The sequence below is a fragment of the Tenrec ecaudatus genome, chromosome 1 (genome assembly GCF_050624435.1).
Source record: "Tenrec ecaudatus isolate mTenEca1 chromosome 1, mTenEca1.hap1, whole genome shotgun sequence".
In the NCBI taxonomy this organism is placed as follows: Eukaryota; Metazoa; Chordata; class Mammalia; order Afrosoricida; family Tenrecidae; genus Tenrec; species Tenrec ecaudatus.
The window spans coordinates 222,088,607-222,110,491 of record NC_134530.1 but is presented as its reverse complement, the minus strand read 5'-3'; the positions used below and the strand labels follow the sequence as shown (position 1 = coordinate 222,110,491).

At 58.3% G+C, this 21,885-nt stretch overlaps 1 protein-coding gene across 1 annotated transcript; it reads left to right on the top strand.

The window, feature by feature from the left end:
- Positions 1 to 1,456: 1,456 nt before the first annotated feature.
- On the top strand, positions 1,457 to 20,276 carry ETNK2 (ethanolamine kinase 2). Its single transcript, XM_075540542.1, has 8 exons — positions 1,457 to 1,863; positions 3,719 to 3,978; positions 6,439 to 6,561; positions 14,140 to 14,282; positions 14,719 to 14,802; positions 16,771 to 16,916; positions 18,438 to 18,511; positions 19,330 to 20,276. The coding sequence occupies exons 1-8, from the start codon at positions 1,606 to 1,608 to the stop codon at positions 19,400 to 19,402; spliced, it is 1,161 nt and encodes a 386-aa protein (XP_075396657.1). The 5' UTR covers positions 1,457 to 1,605; the 3' UTR covers positions 19,403 to 20,276.
- Positions 20,277 to 21,885: the final 1,609 nt, after the last annotated feature.

Here is a 21,885-nt window from a genome sequence, read left to right as displayed (position 1 = left end):
AACAGGCACGCTGACTATCCTCCTCTTCTAAGACATCGAGTTTCTAGCCAGGCTTCCATCTCTAATTATGCCCTTTCTGGTTAGCATTGCCCGACCACCCACATTAAAACCAAAAACTCAGTCTCTTCCAGAGTCGCTCCCTCAGCCACGACTACACCAAACCCGCTCAGAGCCAAGCTCAAAATGCAGGGTGGCTGCAATCCAACCAATACTTCCATTCCACCTGTGGGGAAGCAGGGGCACTGAAAACTCGGGTATTTGCAGCAAAGACGCAAGGCTCAAACCAGCAGGGCAGACTCGGCTTTCCGCCTCACCAGGTGCCCAGCACACAGAGTGGCACACACACACGTTGTCTCCCCCCAGGGGGACTCTTCAAGCTGAACTCTCTTATCCCATGCTTGCCTCTTGGGCTGGCTGCAGGGAGTAGGGTAAGGTTTGGGGAAGGAGAGGCAACTGCCTCTGGCCTTCTCCAATGGAGCTGCTCAGCCCTTTGAACTCAACCAGACCCAGGCCAACCTTGTGGCTTTAGAACTGCAGCCTCTTGGGGTGGGGTGGGCCCTCAAGGTTCCGGGGCAGGATTCCTGCCGCTCACCCCTGTGCATGAACCTGGGTCACTGGACTCAATCCGGCTCCCACCACTGAGTCTACAGGTCCATTCTCCTGCCTGGGCTTCCTTTCCTCACTGCAAGTCAGTGTTCTGTCCAATTCGGCCACTCTGAGGCTTACTGACCTTAAGTGAGCAAGTCCCCCATCACCTCCGGTGCTATCCAATGAGAGGGCCGCCGGTCATATGTGGCTGCTTTCACTGGAGTGAAGTAAAAGACCATACTAGGCACGCTCAAGTGCTCACTGTCCACATGTGGTTAGTGAACACGGCTGTGGGCACCGCAGGTGTGGGGCAGCTCAACTGCAGAAGCCCCGTGGGCATTCACATACACACGTGCAATCCTGTACACACTCACACACATTCTGTTTTGGGTCTGCTCTACTTCCATCCCCCTAGTGCCCAGCAAGCTCTGGGCTCAGGGACCCCAACAGAGCCTGCCTCAGAGCTCCAGGGACTGGGCTGGGGTGGGGGAAGCAAGGAGTAAGAGCAGAAGGAGAGATGTCCATGCTGCCCCCTTGGCAGGATGAGGTGTGGGCTAGGGTAAAGTCTGCCCTAGCCCCTACCCTGTTTAGCTTCAAGATAGGTCCCCCAACTTTCAAGCCTAGATTGGCCCTCTAGCTACTTCAGACGTGCGAGGGGCGGGGCGGAGCGGGGCAACAAGCTGGGTGGGGCGGAGCTTCCCCAGGCCCCGCCCCAAGCATCATCAGCCTCCCTGGGCGTCCCCTCCCCCGCGCTCCAGGTAGCGGCGGGTAGTCTCCGCCCGCGCTCCCCAGCGGCCCGCGGGCCGGGGCGGGGGAGGAGGGGGCGTTCCTTGGGCCCCCGTGACGTCACAATCCGGGCGGCCCCGGCGTTCCCAGGCCGGCGATTGAAGCGGGCAGCTCGCGCCTGAGCCATGGACGTCCCCTGGTCCCTCCTCGGTCCCTCCCACCTCCTGGCCGCCCGCCCCCCCCGCCGGGGCTAGCGCTCGACGGCGGCTCCGAGGGGGCGGGGCGCTGGGAATGGCTGTGCCCCCTTCGGCTCCTCTGCCGTGCTCGCCCTTTTACCTGGGGAGGCAGACGTCTGGCCCGCAGTGCTCATGGGGCATGGAGGAAAAGGCGGTGGCCAGCGCCGGCTGCCGGGAGCCCCCGGCCCCCGCGAAGGCCGGCTCCGTCCCGTGCTTCAACATATCCGTGGACCAGGACGACATCCTCCCGGGCGCCCTGCGCCTCATCCAGGAGCTGCGGCCGCACTGGAAGCCCGAGCAAGTTCGGACCAAGGTAGCCGCGAGCGGGCGCGTGGCGGGGGGCTGAGGCTGGGGCCCTGCCCGGGCGGGAGCCAGAGCGCGGATGCGCTGGCCCGGTGGCCGAGTATCCGGCCCCGGGGGGCGCAGAGCTGCCGCGCAGGAGAGGTTTGGAACTGTGGGTGCTGTGTGTATTGGGTCCTTCATCGATTTCGCTCCCTAAGCCAAGCTAGGCTGACACCCCCTGGCGCCTCCACACGCAGCCTCTTCGCTGGGGGCTCTCAGGCAGCTCCAGAACCACCTGCCCAGTGGCAGCGTGGTGCGCGTGCGGGCCCCACCCCCCTGTCGCCGGCACCCATGCCCTCCGTGCCCAAAAGCGCTTATCCAGCGAGCTCTGGAACCCGAGGACGCAGTAACTTTCGAGGTGCCCCCCACACACTCACACCACCCCCACCCTCGCCTGCTGACCCATCTGCATGGAGCGGGCAAAGTCTCAGGGCCAGGGACTACCCTGCTTAATTCCTGCCGCACTGAGCCTGTGCCTGGGCGAAGCCATCCCCAAGGCTTGGGCTCCACATCCCCCACGCAGGGCTCTTTCCCCACCCCTCTCAGGGCAATCCTCGGGGACACACATGTGGGCAGAGCCCCTCCCTGGGGAGTGCAAGCCTGCCCCGAATTCTCTGAAAAGAAACTTTCATCTGCCCACCCACTCCCACCTCCTCTTGGGGCTGCCTGTGGAGGAAGGTACCCAGGCGGGGGTGGTAACTCATGCCAGGTGTGCAGCGTGTGTGTGCTCGAGAATAGGGTAGGGGCCTCCAGGCTGACCAGCATGCTAAGTGAAGAAAGTCAGGGTTTGGGGAGCTCCCAAACCTGGTGTGGAGGATTGCAGCCTCTGAGAAGAAGGCGTGGGGGAGGGGGAGTGTATGCAGAGAGAGCTCCCTTTCTTATTCAGGCTGCCAAGCCCACCACACCTGGGGTTAATTCTAACACTATTCTCCACAGTCTCTCCCACCATGAACCCCACCAGGCCTCAGTTTCCCCATCTAGAATCGGTTAACGTCCTGTGAGGTCCCTCCCAGCATTTCACAGTACGCCTTATAAATTACTTGGTTCCTCCCTTGTCAACTTATTACTAAGAGCCTGCTCTCCAAGACCAGTATCACCTGTCTCTTCTGGTTTGCAGCTCTGAGAAGCCCTAAGGACCTCTCATCCCATCCCCAAAGCCCTGGCGTGGCTGCAGTCTGGGGACCTGCTTTTTGCTCTGCCACTGGATGGGGCAGAGGGTACAGCTAGGTGCCCTCTGCCTGGCCGGCAGTGACCAGCTATGGGGTGGGATGTTCTTGCCCTGGGTGTGCCATTGCCCAATGCTGGACCATGGGGATTTCTTTCAGGACCCGAAGGGTTAGGGGTAGGGAGGGCGTGGGTACACATCTACCCATCAAGTAGTGTGGCATTGCCTCCCCTGCTGAAGCCCATGGTGGTGCAGTGCTTGACTGCTAACCAACAGGTCAGTGGCTTGAACCTGCCTGTGGGAGAAAGATATGCAGCCAGCTTCTGTACAAATGTACCTCTTTGGAAACCATGCAGGACAGTTGTCCTTTGTTGTTGTGAGTGAGTTGGCAGTGACTCTACAGAGGGGCTGCTTTGATTGGTTCGGAAATAGACCCAGGAGATATGGGTGTGCCTGGGCTGGTGGCAAGTTGCCATTTCTCCTTGAACACTGGTTGCCTTACTCCAAGAGTTGGGGATGGAGCACTTAATGAAGTGAAAAGACTAACGGCCTGGGGGTACCATGTTGTTGGGGGTTCTGTGTGGTCTGCTGAGACAGGGGCAGTGGGGAGAGATCGGAAAAGCCCTGCCCCCACCCATGCACTGCCCTGTCCCCGTGCTAGCGCTTCACTGATGGCATGACCAACAAGCTGGTGGCCTGCTACGTGGAGGAAGACATGCGGGATTGTGTGCTGGTCCGGGTATATGGGGAGCGCACCGAGCTGCTGATCGACCGCGAGAATGAGGTCAGGAGCTTCCAGCTGCTGCAAGAACATGGCTGTGCCCCCAAACTCTACTGCACCTTCCGGAATGGGCTGTGTTATGAGTACATGCCAGGCATGGCCTTGGGACCAGAGCACATTGGGGAGCCCCGACTCTTCAGGTGAGAGCCCCTCCTCCCCCCAATCCCTCAGGCCTGGGGCTTTGACATCCATCTGTGGCCTGCTTCCTTGGTGTGGCGTGGATCCACAGGTGAGCGCCCTCAGATCTGTGAACTCCCTGAAATCTCATGAAAACTGCACGTGTTTCTGCACAGTGGTCGGAATTTGGGTGAATGTCAGGCCAGAGGGATTTGCAGCCTGCATCTACTTCCTGTCCCGGGGCCTTAGTCCTCCGCCCCCTCCAGGTCTGACCAGGAAACATCTCAGACCTTGGAAATGAAATCTGAGCTGAATTCCCAGGGCTCTCCAGGTTCCCTGACCCTCCCCTCCTCTGGTCAGGAGCTCAGAGATGCAAGGAGTGTGGGTCGTGCCCTGGGTGGCACGGTTGGCTTGCCTGTGCCCCCGCCATGTCAGAGCTCCCTAAGGTGGGAGCCTCTGAAGCCTGCTCCTTCTAAATGCCAGGGGATGAGGGCTCAGGAACTGAAGGAACCCTGCAGGTGGGAGCCGCCAAGTAGCAGGAAGTGGGAGCCTCTACTACACTGGCCTCTGGTGGTGCTGGGGCAGCGGTGCTGGCCAGAATCCTCCTCCTTCCCTCCAATGCCAAGCCTCTCAGGCTATGGTGAGACCCGGGCTGACTGAGCTAACTACTAGCCCCCACCCGTATAGCAACACTGGAATCTGCCTGAGATCCTGGGGGTCTGCCTTGCCTGACCTATCAGGAGACATCTACAGAGCAGGGGAGAGAAGCCCAGCCCACCTAGGTGGGGAAACCATGTCCCTAGGATTGTGTTCACCTGCTAACCTAAAAGTCAAGCAGTTTAGCCCTTCCCTGTGGCACTGAGAAAGAAAGGCCTGTCGACCTGTCTGAGTATAGATGACAGCCAGAAAAGTGTACTATCAAACCATTTTACACGGTCACACATGGGGCCTCCTGGGTCAGAATCCACAAGGCAGCCCTGGCTTTTGGTTTTAAGGGGTCAACCCAAAGCTTGCAATTCCTACCCCTCTCCATCTCTCCTCCCCCACCTCCATCTTCCATGTCCTTGGCAGAGCAAAGGAAGCCCCTGTCTTGTCCCCCATGTTCCTGCTGACCTGATGGTGGGGGGGGGGTGGTCAGAGCAGAATGGGGGACCCATTTACTATACACCTCCCAGATCTCTTCTGCCCCACCACTCCGAGGGCCGAGGCTCTGCAGCAAAAATGCAAAGTGTCCAGGGTTCTCTCATTGCAGTTCCACACACCAGACCTATTACTATTCAGGCAGATGCTCCGCTGCTCCTGGGCTGTTTGGATTCTTCCTCTGGGAAGGGAAGGGGAGACCGGAGTGGCAGGTCTGTTCTGCTCCCTAGGCCAAACCATGGCTGTGCCCTCCTGACCTTCCTGAAAACACAGCTTTCTTCTCTTCCCCACTTCCCAGCTGACATGCCCCCTGCTCTTTCCACCCTTCAGGGGACCAGGGCCTTGGGGGCTTCTGGGGGCATTCCCCCCACATGGTGTGCCTGCCCCTTCCCAGGACCGGGACGTGTAAGCGGAACAGCTCAGGAACGAGGTTTCTACCAGCTCAGGCCTTTGTTGCCTCTCTCTGTGATGATTATTCCAGCAACAGGCGGAGGCAAAGGAGGCCCGGAGAGTGGAGGCTTGTCAGGCCGGTGGGGTGGGGCTTGAGAAGGGAGGGTTGGCAGAGGCTGGGGCAGCCCAGCTGGGTCAGCCCAGCTGGCTCTCCAATGAGAGGGTCCTGATAGGGCCCTTATCAAGGGCCTCCTCTTCTGGCGAGTTGGGCCTCCATCCGCCCCCGCCACTCCCCAGCACCCTTCCCCGGGGATGCTTGCTTCCCTCCCCACTGCCCCCTCCTCCTCTCCCGGGACCTTGGATAATGTCCACAGGAGAACTTGGAAATAGAAAGCTGGTTTGTTTGCGTCCTTGGCACCCAGCCGCCAGCATCAACTCCCTGCAGCCCAGGAAGGGGCTGCCCTGGACAGCCTGACTCCCTCCCCACCTTGGGCAGCCAGATAACAGGCTGGCATTTCTTCCAAGAACTGGCATCACCACCCCCTGATCCCTTGGTGAGAGGTGTCCTCCCTTCACCACCACCCTCCACCCCAGGACTGGTGGTGGGTCAGAGTCCAGGTGGGGGCGAGCACCGCACTCTCAGGTGCTCCTGTTCCCAGAGGTTGCTATGGGGCAGGTCACTGACCTGTGGCCGAGAGCCCTCTGTGTTGCCCACCTGCTCCCTGGAACAGCCCCAGCGCTGGTTCTGGGAAGAGAGAGCTATGGGTTAAAGGTCTCATTTAAATGTCCCGCTTCCTGCTGAGACGTCCCTTCTGCCGGACTCCTAAGAGACTAGTCCCAGTACACACACCCCCTTTCCCTCTGGCTGGTCCCCGAGACCAGGGAGCCAGAGGGGCTCAGCTGAGGAGGGCCTGCTCAGCACTGATACTCGACTCTTCCTGTTTCTGCTGCAGGTTAATCGCCTTAGAAATGGCAAAGATCCATACCATCCACGCCAATGGCACCCTGCCCAAGCCTACCCTCTGGCATAAGATGCACAACTATTTCACCCTGGTGAAGAATGAGATCAACCCCAGGTATACAGATCGATTGGGGAGGGCCCAAGGCCACCGCCATGGCCACCGCCACCAACTTGACTGCCTTACTACAATCCCCCCTCGCTGTTCTCCACAGGGGCTCAGGGACTCACTTCCTGCAGCCCCTTCAGACACCACTGCTGAGCCTCCATCTCAGCAGTGGTGACTGGGCCCACTGACTAAATGCCATCAGTGGTTTCAGCCCCGTGTGCTCATTTCCCTTGTCCTTGGGTCCTCTAAGGTCACGGACGCCTTCTCCCCAGCTTACTCAAAGGGCCACTGAGGCTCTGAGACCAAGCTCTGCTTCACCTCCCGGAGGCAGGACTTGTGTTCCCCAGCCCTGGGCTCTTTCTACCTGACCTGCCTGCTGAACAAAGAGAAGGGCAGGGCCCTCAGCGAATGTGGAGCGGTTGGGCTCAGAGGCAGTCAGAGGAATTCAACCCATCCACCGACAAGGCCTTGGGATGTCAGGATTTCTTTGACTTGCCTGGCCGGCTCCTGTCCCCACATGCCTCCTGGAACCCCTGTTTCCTGTCTTGTTCAGACAAAGCCTTTGAACCTCTTCCCGATTCAGTGGTCACTAAAGAAACGAAACCAGAATGAACCCACATTTGTAAAATGTGAGTGAATGAGAATGGGAAACAACGGATTAAAGCCCCACCAGAAACCTAACCTCTTAAAAAAACCACAGCAGCTTACAAGTTGGGTAGTAACCCAGATCTCTTGAGAGGCAGAGTTGGAAACAATGGTGTCCCGGTAAAGATGGCAGCCAGCTGAGTCTCTTTGAAGTGGGTGGCTCTCCACAGTCCTGCCAATGATCCGGTCCCCTACGTCAGACTCAGCAAAGGGCTCACTGCACCTCCACTGAGTTTCCCTTTGCAGGGCTTCAACCTAACAGCGGTCCAGTTCTGGTGATCATTCTGCTTCATCCAGAACCAGGGCATTCAGGTCTGTTCTGACCTCACTTCCTTGGTCATGACCAAACCGATTCAAAGCCCTGTTTCAGCCTACCGACTCAGTTTCCTTTGCTGCTCTTTCCAGGGAAGGGGACACTTCACCCCTCTGGGCACTACCTGTTCCCAGACAAGATGGGGCTCCCTGGCCCTCCCTAACACTCCTTGGCCAGCACCCTGAAGTCAGTCTTGCTGGCTTTCAGATATCCAACATGCCCTGTAATGCTGAGACAGGATGGAAAGGTAGAGAGAAGGATGGGGTTACTTCTTCCACAAAGACAGGTATCAGTGAGTCCCCGGCCCCTCCATTGCCTCCATCAGGGCATTGAGCGCAATATTTGTCCCAGAAGTTCATGGGACCAGCATGCAGAAGAGGTTTGGGGACAAAGATCTTTTTTCCCTCTCCTAAGATGACAGTGTGAAGGAGACAAAGATCCTCCCAATAGGACAAACAGGAGCACAGAATGCAGTCGGCGAGGATCTCTTCTCGGGTGGATCCACAAGCAAAAGCGGCCGTCAAGAGATCCCAGGACACATCTCACTGGGTAAACATGCTGCACCAGATCCCTCTAAACTGCGGGAAAGCAAGGAGGTCACTTTGGAAGTTGAACAACGAGTAAGCAAGACCAGAGAAGCATCCACGCATTTGAAATTACGGTACTGGCAAAGAGTCTCAAAAGTACCATGGGCCCCCCAAAAGCAAACATCTGCCTCCGAAGAACTGCAGCCTGAATGCTCTTTAGAGGCAAGGCTGGCGAGACTTCCTCTCACGTACTTTGGCCATGTTGTCAGGAGAGACCAGTCCTTGGAGAGGGACATCCTGCCTGGTAAGGCAAAGGGCAGGGAAAAGAGGAAGCTCTGGGCGAGGAAGGCCCTGACACAGTGCCTGCAACAGTGAGCGCAAACCTAAGGACGCGTGTGCGCATGACTTCGGGCCAAGCGGTGTTTCATTCTGTGCACAGTGTCTCTAGGCGTCAGGGCGGACTCAACGGCTCTTAACAAGAAGATGACAAACTGAGATGGACGCGACCCTATTGTTGCATTGGGCAAATTGGCCACAGAAGCGCTCTTGGAACAGATAAGGAGGCGAAGATGCCGTTTTGAGGACTAAGGTGTTTCTGATCCCAGCCATGATCCTTTCAGTGGATTCACGTGCGTGCCCGAAGCTGGGCAGGGAGGAAGGGAGGCTGAGAACAAGGCATAGGCGTGACGGTGTTGGTGAACAGTGCTGTGTGAACCGTGGGCTGGCGGGCTGCCTGCAGAACCAGCGCATCTACCTCGAAAGATGCCCTGCCAGGTGCTCCTTGGAAGCGAGGATGATGAGCCATTGCCTCGCATTCTTCAGAGATGTTCTCAAAGGGGCCCAGTCCCCGGGGAAGGACATCAGGCTGGGCAGACCAGAAGGGCAGCAAAAGAGAGGCCGGTGATGAAATGGATCACCCCAGGAGCTGCTCCAACGGCAGTGGTGAACGGGAGGGTAGTGCAGGACAGGGTCCTATCTTGTTTCATTGAGCATGGGAGCGGGGTGCTATGAGTCAGAAGAGGCTCGCTGCCCTCCAACAACAACATTCCTCTGTGAGTGTGCTTTTGGTGAAGGTACAATATGTCCATGCACACTCACACAGACACACACATGCACGCATGGTTTCCACCGAGAGCCTCCCACTGAGTTCATGGATGATCCGGCACTCCCTCGGGCTGAGTTGTAAAGCACCGCCCGAGCTTGCCTCCTCTCTGGCCACGTTCAAACCCACATGTCCCGTTACCTCCAGAAGTGCGACTGCCTCCCCCCACCACCCCGTTGGACTCGGCGAGCCCACGGAGCGCAGGTGATCCTCCAGTCGCCCAGCCCCACCCCTCCATTTGATAGATGGGAAAACTTAGCGCCACCCCCACCCCCCACCCCAGCAGATGGGCCTTGCCCAAGGGTCCATGCTGATGCGTGGCAGCTCAAAGACCAGAGGCCAAGCCTCCTAGCGCTCAGGTGCCATCTTCACCAGTTTCTCTTGCCTGCGCTGTCACCGGGTAGCCTTGAGGGCAGTGGGCAAACCCTAGAGAAGTCAGTCCCCTTGCTTGGTTGGCCCTTGTCACATCTTTGACCATGGACAAATTAAGTTGTATAATGTGTCCGCCTCTGCCTGCCCTACGCTCGCCTGATAGGTTCCAAAAGCAGGGTGACCCTGAGCACTTCTAGACCAGGTACCTCGAGTACTTGCCATTGCTTAACACTCCTGATAGATGAAGCCATCTTCGTTTCACAACCACGGATTGACTGGGATTTAAAACGTCAAAGAAGCACAAACAGGCCATTGACTCTGTCCCCAAGGAGTTTATGGACCATCTGGATGAAGAGGACATGCTCCCCACACAGCCACAAAACCAATGGGGTGTGAGTCATTTATTCTGAGGCCGGGGTGGGGGCAGAGGTGGCCTGGCAGAGATGAGAGTCGAGGCCATTCCGGGACCAGGTGTGTGTGGGGGGGGTGGGGAGGGGCGGGGGACCCGGGATGGCAGCAACCAGGTTTGCTCAGCAATGTTGAGTAGAGGAGGTTGGCAGGAGCTGATTGGGGGAGGTGCTGGGAGGGGTCGTGGGAGACAGGGCTGCAGATTATGCTGGGCTTTACACTTACATGTCGGGTTGAGGGGGCAAGCTGTCGTTCAGAGGCAGTGCAGTGTCATGCTGGGTATTTGAGCTAGGGAGTTACCTGAGCAGGATCGTGGCTTAGGACCATAGCTCTGCCTGCCAGTGTGGTGAAGAACAGACTTGGGGGGTTGGAGGGGTAGGAAGGGCCTGGGGTGTTTGCCCATGAAGTGGATTAGAATTCTTGGATTAGACCACTGAGGCAGGTGGCCTGAGGACAGCTTCATCAGCAGGCTAGAGATGAGGGCCGGCTGGGTGGGGAGGCCTTATGGGAGGAGTTTTGACCGCCTTGGTCTTTGGTTGGAGATGGGGCCTGGACTGTGAAGGTGGCTGGGAGCAGGAGGGACTGACTACCTCGGGGAAATCAAGAGAAGGTCCTGGGGGGAACCTGCAGGTGGTAAGTCCACGTTGGGCAGAAAGTAGAAATTCTGCCCCTGTCCAGATCAGGAGGGTCCCTGAGAGCAGAGGGGGAGGCTTGGCAGGTAGCTGTCCCTTCCGAAGAGAAACACGGCTGGAGAGGCCCCAGCCCCTTCGTGTGGCTCAGCTGTCCTTGAGGGGCAGGGCAGGTGGCGGCAGCGGAGGGACAATTTTGCCAGCGTGCAAATGTTTTGATGACGCACTGTGGTGACAGGCAGTCCCCAGATCACAAACAATCTGTCCCTAGATTGGAACAGTTAGGTCCAGTCGGTATCCAGTATCAGTCAGTCAAATGTTTGTCTTTGTCGTCAGCATACCTGTCCACGCGTAAAAGATAAGAAGAAACACTCGCCGAAAGGTGGGAACATCTTCAGCTTCGCGCAGTTGGAACAATCCTGTTTTGATGCAGGTCACGCTGAGGGAAGCCCATTTGCGATCAGTAGCCATTGCACCAACCTTGACTTTCTAAGACTGTTCCATTAGGAGGGACCCCTGGTGGCGTTGTGGGTTATGTGTTGGATTGCTCGCTGCAAAGTTAGAAGTTCGAATCCGTCAGCTGCTGCTCTAGAGGAAGATGAGGCTCTCCACTCCTGTCAAGAGTCACGGTCTCTTTACAGGGACGGTGCTGCCCTGTCCTTTAGGGTCCCCATGAGTCTGCATGACTAGATGGTTGGCCGTGAGGTTTTGAGGGACCTGGCTCGTAGCAGGCTGGGCGCATACCACTCAGCAGATCTGTCTGCCAAGCCGACAGCCTTGAACTCGGCCAGTGGTGTCAGGACTGAGGGTGGTGGAGCTGGCCCTATTTCAAGCGCTCAGGGGAGGATTGCCCAGTGGCTGAATGCTGCCTGCCCAAGAGATAGAAGGTCCTGGCTGTTCCCACACTAACCATCTGCATGGCCTTGGGATGCGGTTGGGTGGGGGTCAGATGGAGGTCAGTCTCCCAGGCAGCTGGCATCTTTGAGTGTCAGAGGCGTGAGTTCTGGCAGGGACTTGGGAAAACTGAAGGAAGGCTCCTTGTTTTTATTTTTCGATGTTTGTCCGGGGGTGGGGGTGGGGGTGGGGATGGGCTTGTGCTTAAAAGGACAAGTAGCTTTTGAAGGAGACCCTCGAAGCTTGACGCCTGCTCCCCAGCCTATGCAGAGCCCCAGGGCACTGGGCTCCTCCGGGACACTCAGTTTAATGTCAGAGTCTAAGGAGCCCTAGTGAGTGACCCCTGGGTTAAGCATTGGGCTACTATCTGTGATCACAGCAGTTCAAACCCACCAGCAGCTCCTTGGGAGAAAGAAGAGGCCACCTGCTTGCATAGAGATCTACAATCTTGGAAATCCCACAGAGCCGCTTAGTTTTGCTGTCTTACAGGGTTGCCGTGAGTCAGAATCGACTCGGAGGAAGTTGGGGATCCAGCTGGGTGGTCACATCTGGAGGCTGGGAGGAAGCCTCTCCCTGGCCTGGAGCTGGACTCCCCCCAGAGCTGGACTCAGTGATCTAAGATCACTTTGGCTTTGACCTCTCTGAGCCTGTGACTTTGGGACTTGGGCTCAAAGCGTGCAGAAACCCAGCCCTGCCTTTCTCTCCTAGGCTCAGGCTTGGGGCTGCCACCCTCCCTGGCTCCTGGTACCTGCACTCTGCCCCTGGGCTGAGCTGAGGGCCGAGCAGCCTGTCCTGGAGGAAGGGCTGAGGACACACCTCCTTCTCAGCCTCCCTCCTGGCTCCTGCAGCCCGAAGGGAGAACCACATGACTGGAAACCAGGCCCAGGCCGCCTCCCCTCCACCCATTGGTGGTTCTGGGTTTTCAGGGCTGGTCTAACTGTTCGGCTTTTTCAGTGTGCAGCAGGCCAAAGTGCAGAGCCTCGGAGCACAGCATGCCTCACCAAATTGCCTGTGATAACCTCACGGACTGACATGCCAGTCATTCTGTCCACAGAAACAAATGCCTGCCATGGGCGGGGGGCGGGGCGGGTGGAGGGGCAGCACCCACGTGCTTTTGTTTCTGCTCTCGTTGCCGGTGCCACACACGCTCCGGGGCAGGGACACACCTGCATTCTCAGTAGACAGGAGTTAATAGGGAGTGCCAAGCAAGGACTCTTAGATGGAAAGGCCGAATACTTCCTCCCTGGAGTCCCTTGGTATGACAGGCAGCTCATTTGGCTGCTGTCTGGAAGGTGTGAGGCTTGAGTTCACCCAGCGGCGTCTCGGAAGAAAGGCCTGGCGGTGGCCTTCAGAAGAGCCAGCCGGTGAAGACTGTGTCGATCCCGGTTCTACTATGAGGCCCACACAGGGTTTCTAGGGTTCAGGATCTATTCTCTGGCATCTAGTTTGGTGGTTGTTTTGTTTCACGGTTGTATGTGTAAGTATAGACCAAACACACCCCACTTGGACAATCTCTGCATGTACAATTCAGTGGCGGCGACTCAGCCTTCAAGTTGAGCCTCCTTTCTCACAGCCTTCTCCACAGGATCCCGCGTGGCAGACACGAACGTGCTGCCCCCAGCTCCCTCGCCACCCTTGGGAGTTGCTTTGTCAAGTTGACAGCATCTAGGTAATTCCTTCAAATAGTAAATACGGACTGACAAAAATTATTTTCCAAATAGGCTATGGTATTATTTGGTCCAAAAATGATTTTAGGGGATTCACATCAGCGCAGCGTTTTCTCCAGGTTCTAATAGTTTTTTTTTGGGGGGGTCATCTGACCTCAGTGTCCCTGAGAAAGTCTAGATTCTAGGGAATGTCTGTCTGCTATGCATTACCCACCCACGCCTTCCCCCTCTGTATCAGAATGGTGTGGTTCCGTTTCCTGTTCCCTGATCCTGTAGGAACAAGGCTTTTTTGTGGGGGCAGCCTGGGGGGCCTATGAGATGAGCAGGTGAACCTTCTCTCAGCTGTTGGAATGTGCCGACGAGGACACACCAGGACCTAACCCTGCCTCTCAAGAGCGCTCACAGTGTACCAGCCCATCCCCGGGACACTCTTTCTCCAGGGGAAGAGCCTGGGCTGAGGGTCACCCATTCTCCTTGGAAGTTTTCCTTCCCACTGGGCATGTTGTCTCCGAGTCTGGAGGGGCCTCTCCCTGGGCCTCCTTCCTTACCGTCCCCTCCTCCTCCTCTGTCCTCATCGCTGCTGTTCGGCCTAGGGCTCCAATGCTCCTGGAGTGCTTCCAGGCCCATGTTCAGTCAGCCTCTGTCTGCAGGGACCACAAGGAGGCCGGGGATCAGGGAGCCTGCCTTGGTACCTCTTCACCCATGACACCGTTGGGCCTCGAGGCCCAGCCCTTGGTCCAAGGAGCCCTGGTGGCAAAAGAGTTAAGCTCTTGGTTGGGAGCCACCGGGTTGGTTGTTCTAGCCCACCCACTGGGTCCACGGGGAAGACGGACTGGCAATGGGCTCCCGTACAGGTCACAGCCTGACAAGCTACATCAGGGTGCCCTGAGCGTGCATCCTCTTAGCCGCCCCTAGGGGAGGACTCTCTGTAAGAGAGTGATGGGGCCAGAGGTGGGGGGGCTCCTGAGGCCCAGCCAGGTCTGTCTGCAGCCTGCCCTCCCCCTGCAGCTGCCCCTCTTGCCCCTGTCAGCCTCTCTGCAGGTGTCCCGAAGGTTGAGGTGCTGGAGCAGGAGCTGGCCTGGCTGAAGGAGCACCTGTCCCAGCTGGAGTCCCCGGTGGTGCTCTGTCACAATGACCTGCTGTGCAAGAACATCATCTACAGCAGCAGCAAAGGTACGGCCAGCGCGGGGAGGCCACGTCTGGGGCTGTGGTGTGCGAGTTCCCTCCACGTGAGAAGAGGGTAAGGAAGCAGAAATGTCCACGGAGGCAAATCATTCTGTGTCCAGAGAAATTATAAATGCACGAGGCGTGGGAGGACGCCCAAGCCCCTGCCAAGCGCTCCTCTGACTTCCAAGGTCACTGTGGCTGGCCCAAGGCCTTCATAGCGGGAGCCTTCTGTAGGTCTCAGCGAGGGCTCCGCCACCTGGGCTTCCTTAGCTTCGACCCTGGTCCCCAGTCAAGCTGAGGTTGGGGAAGGGCTGGAGACTTCTGAAGAGGAGGGGGGAGTTTGGCTGGGAAGCAGGAGGTCATGGGTGCTTTCTAGCAGCTGTGGGGGGGGGGGTGGGAATGGGGAGGACACCTTGAGAGCTCCTGCTTCTCTGCCTCCCAGGTCACGTGCGGTTCATTGACTATGAATATGCCGACTACAACTACCAAGCCTACGACATCGGCAACCATTTCAATGAGTTTGCAGGTGAGGAGTGTGATGGAGGGGAAGGCTGCTCACAGGGAAGTGGAGGGGGGCCTGCTATCTCTCTCTCTCTCTCTCTCTCTCTCTCTCTCTCTCTCAGGGTTGACTCGCCCCATGGGTTGCTGGGTTGCTAAGACGGTAACTAATTTTTTTTAACCAGAATAGGGAGGCTGGTGGTTTCGAACTGCTGACCTTGCAGTTCACAGCCCAATGCATAACCACTATGCCACAAGGGCTCCTGGTACATACTAAGCATCATTTAAGTATTTGCTGCTGTTCTTGGGCAGGGTAGAGTAGAGCCAGGGTGGAAGATGTTAGATCAGGGGCAGATATCCCGAGTGAGCTCTGTCAGGGTGTGTCATGGACACTTGAGGACCTCATTGTTGAAAATCATTAAATGGATGCTGGGGGCTGGAGGCCCTTCTCCCCAGGTTTTGTGGGGTGTTGAACTTGGTGTGGCCAGCGCTGTAGCTTGCCCAGACCCATTGGAGAGCCCTGCCCTCCCTCACCCAGCCTCAGCTACCACCCAGCATCAATGGGCCCTTTCCGGAAAGCCAGGCGCCCAGACCAGCTGACACTGTTGATACCTGAGGGTGGGGCTCCCTGGGCAGCCACCGGCTGTGCCTAGAAACCTGGAGGGATGCCAGGACCTCAGCTGGGTGGTAAGCTGGGGCACAGAGCAGAGACTGGCACCAATGGGCTTGGGGCCTGCTGTGTGTTCAGCTGGCCGGCTCACTGGCATTTCCAGAAGAGATCGTTCTTGGGCATTGAAGCCCTAACCTACCACACAGAGCAAAGTCCGGCTGAAGTTTCTTCTAGGGGGCAGATTGCCCCGGCTGCCCTGTTGAGAACAGAGGGGGCAGCAGCTAGCTTTGGGGGAAGGAGAGGAGGCTCCTCCTGGGCTCTCAAGAGTGAGGAAGACGCAAGAGACTAGGGATGGAGGGCAGAATCGCAACCCTCACCCCACTTCCATGGCCTGGTGCCCTGGGGCCTGTCCCTTCTCCCTGGGCCTGAGTTTCTATCCACTAAGGCGCTCCTCCTCTAACTGTACCTTGGGCCTCAGGTGTGCTGCTTGGGAAGCGCATGCAGGACAGGAGCAGGAGGAAAGCACCCGCGCAGTCCGATCTTAAGTCGCCCTCTTCTTTGTCTATACCAGCTCTTAGCTCTTCCTGTCGCGGAAGTCTCAGCCACCACCGCACCCCTCTCCCCCTACCAATCTGGTTGTGGCTGCCGCACTGGGCTGGAGGAGTCCTGGGACGGAGGCAGCCCTGGAAGGGGCCTGAGCCTTCTGGCCCAGGGGTTCCAAGTCTGGCTGCTATCTGAGCATCCAGAGAATGGAACAGGGCTAGGCGTACCTGAAGGAGCCCTGGAGCCCTGTACATTAGGTGTGGACTGCTCACCGGAATGTTGGCAGTCCAAACTCGCCATCCATCCTGAGAGACAAAGATGAGGCTCTAAGTGCCCATAAACATTTACGGTCCCGGAAGCCCTCGCCTGGGCCGCTCCGAGTCCACGTGGGCCTCGCGGCAGTGGGGTTGGGTTTTTTGGTTGTTTGGTTTTGTCGATTTAGTCAGCTCTCCAAGTGATGTCACCAAAAGTAGCCCTCTCAGCCCCGATCCGGGAGTCTGAGACCCACACGTCCAGGGCAGCCCCTCACATGATGAATGATGATGGCATTCGTACCAGTGGGAAGAAAGGGCGCCCCTGCGTGATGCAAATGGGGAAGCACTTGACTGTGAACCCAAAGGTTCATGGTTCAGGCCCACCCGGAGGCACCGCAGGAAAAAGGTCTGGCAATCTACGTCCAACACCAGCTCCTGGCACCCGTGGAGCAGTGCCACCTGGCACCCGGGTCACCGTGAGTGGGCACTGCCACAGGGCCCATGTTGGAAGTTGGAGCGGAGAAAGGGCCCTGCTGGGCTGGAGGAGATGGGCCTGTCTCCAGCATCTCTGTCTGCCCAACCCCACCAGGTGTGAATGAAGTTGATTACTGCCGCTACCCCTCACGCCAGATCCAGCTTCAGTGGCTGCGCTACTACCTGCAGGCCTACAAGGGGGGCCCCGTGACCCCCAGGGAGGTGGAGAGGCTCTACGTACAAGTCAACAAATTTGCCCTGGTGAGTGCCTGGGCCCCGGGGTGGGGAAGGAAGAGCCCGATGGAGGTGCCAGGACCCCCCCTCTAGGGACACCCACCCTGCTTCTCAGAGTCCCGGGAAAGTCACCTCAGTTGCCCGTCTTACCAAGATGCCTTGATCCCTCAGCTAGGCCTGGCTTCACTGGCTGCAAGAGGTTGCCAGGGGTGTGGAAGCAAGGGGGAGACTGAGTGGCCCCAGCTTCCCATCTGGGCAGTGCTCTTGGGAGGACTGAGGTTCTTTCTGCCCTCTGGACTCAGTCCCTGAGCTGAGCTGCCCCGAAGAGCAACCCGGCTCTCCCTGCCCCAGATGCCGCAGTTGGTGGGCCGGGTCTGTGCGTACGGTCCCTGTCAGGTCTCCTCTGCCGCGTGCTCAGGTGATCGCTCACTAATCGTATTACCACCAGCCAGGCATATGCAAGAAGATGAGCCAGCTGTCCTGACATCGGTGTGTAGACTAGATAGACTCCTTAGGAGAGTCCTGGTTTTGATGCACAGAAACGACCCTGCCGGCCTTTTCTTCTTCAGGGTCCACCCATCTCCCTGGGGTGGGTTTTCTGTGTCAGGTGCTCCTCAGCCCTGCTCCCGGGGTGAGCTATGCTCCTCTCTGCGTCATGCAGAGAGAAGAGAGCCGGTGTGCGGCTGGCCGCGCCTCGGGGTTTGCAGAGGCTGGTTGCCCACCCTTCTCTGAAGGTGCCTAGTGGATGGGCTTGGAACATCCCGCAACCCCCACCCCACCTCACCCCCGCCAGCGTTTCATTTGCAGCCCAGCCTCTTGACCATTTGCAGATACACCCAGAGAGTCTGGCCAATCACACTTGCTCATTGATCTGTGCTCCCTTGGGAAGAAGAGGGCACTGGAGGGAGGTGCCCATGAGGTCCCTGGGTGGGGTGGGAGGGAGGAGAGCCTGAGGAAGTCATGGGGTGACTGCTATTGGCCCCGGGGCAGCCCAACACCACTTCTCTGATTTCTTGACCCTGCGGTGAACAGGACACTTCTGGCTCTGAGGTCAGCTTGAGTCGGTCCCGGGGGCGGGGAGGGCAGCATGGGGAAGGGCATCCTGCACACACACATCACACATCATCCTGATGACCTGGCCCAGTGAGCTTCAGGGCCAGGGTACTGACCTTCCTTACTCCCCCATTCCCTTGGGGCTCCAGTTCCTCTGCAGGCCTCCCACTGGCCACAGCATCGGGGAGCCATTTCCCCACACACCGGAGACACCCCTGGGTTGAGTGTGAGCCCCACGCAGGCTGGGGAACCAATTACAAGCCCTGCAGCCCTGTTCCCTTGCTTGGCTCAGCTCCCTGCCTAGGGCAGACACCTTGGACCCAGGGGACCCATGGCCAGAGTGGAATGCCCCAAACTGCCCAGTAACTTGGCTTCCCTGCCAGGTGACTGCCAAGCTCCAGGCTCCGTGTGTCCCAGCGGTCTGTGCCCCCCTGGCTGGGTAGGTCCGTGCCATGCATGGGAGGCACACCCTGAACCCCTCTCGTCTGTTTCCAGGCCTCTCACTTCTTCTGGGCACTCTGGGCTCTCATCCAGAACCAGTACTCCACCATCGACTTTGATTTCCTCAGGTCAGTCTTGGGGACAAGTATGTGTGTATGTGGTGGGGAGACAGACATGGGAGATGGGACAGGGTAGACTTTGGAACCCAAGGGATGGGGCAAATGGGTCTCTGCCACCCGTTTCTCTGCTCTGGGGATCTCAGTCCAACCCAGCCCAGCAGTGTGCCATGAGTCACTGCCCCAGGGGAGGCCTATAGCCTTAGGTAAGCTGAGGGCACTTCAGTAGCAGTGGAGTCGGGTCCCTGCCCTCCTCTCCTGATGCCCTGCTGCTGGTTCACAGGGCTGGTGGGGCTCCGGACAGCAACTCTGAGAGAGATCATGGGGGCATCTTACAGTCCTGCAGCCGGTTCTGGAGAGCAGAGTGGCTTGCTGAAGTCTCCGGGATAGGTAGTGGTGACTGAGGAGCCCCAGTGGCATCGTGCATTATGCATCTTGCTGTTAAATGCAAGGTCAGCAGTTCTCTCTTGGAGAATGATGAGGCTTTCTACTCTCGTAAAGTTAAACCTACAGGGGCAGTTCTACCCTGTCCTATAGGGTCGCTGTGAGTTTTGTGCAGTGTCCCTGCCGACACAGCTGCGTCTTGCGGTACCTGCCCTGCGCGTGGAGTTGGCAGCCTGGGCAGAGATTTGAGTCTTCTCCCTTCCTGGTCCAGCCCCCTCACCGCCTTCCTGTCCAGCCTCAGCTGAAAGGGAGTCACAGCCCCATCTTCAGGGCACACTAGTGCTTCCTGAAAACCGAGTAGCACCAGTTTTCCACTGGTCTCCCCTTGGCGGGACTCCCGATAGGAGCACCCACCCCGCTCCAGCGCCTACCCTGTCTCCCTGTAGGTATGCTGTCATCCGCTTCAACCAGTACTTCAAGGTGAAGCCGCAAGTGTCGGCCTTGGAGATGCCAAAGTGACCAGCGTCCCCCAGCCCTCCCTGCTCATCTCGTCTCCCAGGCTTGCCCTGCTCTGGGGCCACACGTTGGGGTAGATGGGGTGTCCAAGGAGAAAGGTTGGCCCCTGCCACCAGGCCCCCAGCGAATGCCACTCTAGACCTCTTTCCTTCCGTTTGGACCCCGGAGGTCCCCTTCATTTCCCCAAGCCTAAGGGGAAGTGCCTGCTGACAGCCAGAGGCCACCAGCCCCAGGGATGGGGCTATTAGTACCCCCTCCCCCGGCAGCCCCAGCCCCAGGCTGTGGGGTAGCCATGGTGTGTCTGCCCTTCCTTGCTTGGGGAAGGTGGGAGGGCTTCTTTCTACCTCCAGCGCCCGAGCCTGCAGCCCACCCCACCAACTCCAGACGAATGGAGGTACATAACCCATGGGGTCTAGAACTGGGCCCAGCAGCTCCCCCTGTAGCCACCTGACCTAAGAACCCTCACTTTCAACTCTACCACGAACCATGGCTGAGGGGCCCTTCCCTCTTGCCCTCTCAGAGCCTGGGTCCCTGGATCCTGTGTGTGGTCTGCCCCCTAGTGGCCTGCTAGGTGGGGCAGGAAGGTGTGGGCTCCTGCCCTCAAAGGCCTGGCCGAAGGGGACCTTGCTGACAGACAGTAGAGTGACCAGCCTGCCCACTAGGGTCTGCCTCCCCTGCTTAGCTTCCCATGAAGTTGACCCCAGGCCTTCCTGTTGGGGAGCAGTGAGGGGCAGGGGGCCAGGGCCTGCAGAGGGTGGGATGGGGGTGGTGCTGAGCTGGTGGTCCACAGACAGACCTTCAAAGGCTCTGCCTCCTTGGTACCCTCACAGCAAACCCGCCCCCTCCCCCCCAGCCTAGAAAGTGATTCATTTTTAAGTTATCCTGGTTTTCTGCATTAAAATGGCCATTTCTGGAGCTGCCTTTTGAGTGAGAGGGGAGGGGGGGCTTGACTTGAGGTTGGGGCTGTGTTGGTGAGTCTCTTGGTGTCTTGATGTCTGCCTGGACTGGGAGGGGGAGTGTTCTAGCCCTTTCTCTGTATCCCCTTGCGTTTGTCTCTACGGGGGTGTGTGTGTGTGTGTGTGTGTGTGTGTGTGCACTTGAGATGGCGGTCAGGCCTGTACCCTCAGGACTGTGCTACCTCAGGTGACTGGCACCTCCAGGGCAGGCTGGGCAGCTGGCTATACCTGGCGTAGTGCTGCCTAGGAGCTGGGCTGTGGGCAGCAAGGAGCACAGGGCCCTCCCTAGGCCACAAGCCACCTCTGTTCCTAGCTACTGGGGGTGGGAAGGCGAGAGGGGCTGCCCTGCCTGGGAAGCGTGATTCCCGGAACCAGCACTTTGAAAGGACAGAGGGAGGGGCCAGCAGACGTCCCTCTCTGCAGCCCTGCTTGTTACAGCTGCATCCAGGGCTGGGCTGCAGCAGAAGCCCCCAGAATGCGGCCAACATGTTCCGAGGTCCGGTGGGTGGACGCTGCCTGCCAAGGCCCAGCTGTCATGGCAACGGCTGGAGTTGTAGGTCCTCCTTCAAGGTCATGGGGCCCCTGTGTGGCAGGAACCAGGCCTTGAGGAGCACCTTAGTGTTGGGCACGGAAGTGGGGAAGATGTGCCCAGAGCTGGGCAGTTGGGCCACCCTGGGTTGTTATGGGGTCAGTGGTGGTGGCCACGGCCTTCCTGTGCTCCAAACAGCATAATTCCTCTGGGCACCACCTGGGCCCTCAGCTCCGCTTCCAGCTGCCGGGCCTCTCCGTAGATGCAGGGCCCCGAGAACAGCTGCCCTGTGCTCCCGGACCCCAGACCCCACCTGTACTCCAGAGGTCACCAGCAGATAACCTCCCCCGATCTAAACGGACCACAACCTCTGTCCCCAGAGGGTAGGGGTGCAGTGGAGGGCCCACTGCTCCCTGCCTGCTCACCCAGTGTCTACCAGGGGTCCTCAAACTTTTCAAACAGGGGGTCAGTTCACTGTCCCTCAGACCCGTTGGAGGGCCGGACTCTAATTAAAAAAAAAACTATGAACAAATTCCTATGTACACTGCACATACCTTATTTTGAAGTAAAAAAACAAAACAGGGCAAAAACACCTGGCAGGCTGGATAAATGCCCTCAGCGGGCCGCATGAGGCCTGCAGACTGTAGCTTAAGGGTTAGAGTCCTGGCTGGAGAAGTGACCTGCAGGGATGGCCCAAGAGCGAGCCTTGCTGGTCATGGCCATGACACTCAGTTCCTGACCTCTGCAATCCACCTGAGACTCCAGAGGGCCTGCCTGATTTCATCTGGAATTCGTCCAGTGAGGACGGCAGTGGGAGGGGCGGGGACCTAGAGATGCAACTCTCCCACACACCACTAGAGGGCAGGCGCCGCAGGCCACGGGCGCCCGCATCTTTCCCACCTGGGTCCCTGAGGACTGGTCCCTAAGGCTGGCCAGGGAGACCCAGGTTGGAGAGTAAAGGGGCGGACCCACAATGCTGGATCAGGTTTCACACTGGTTCC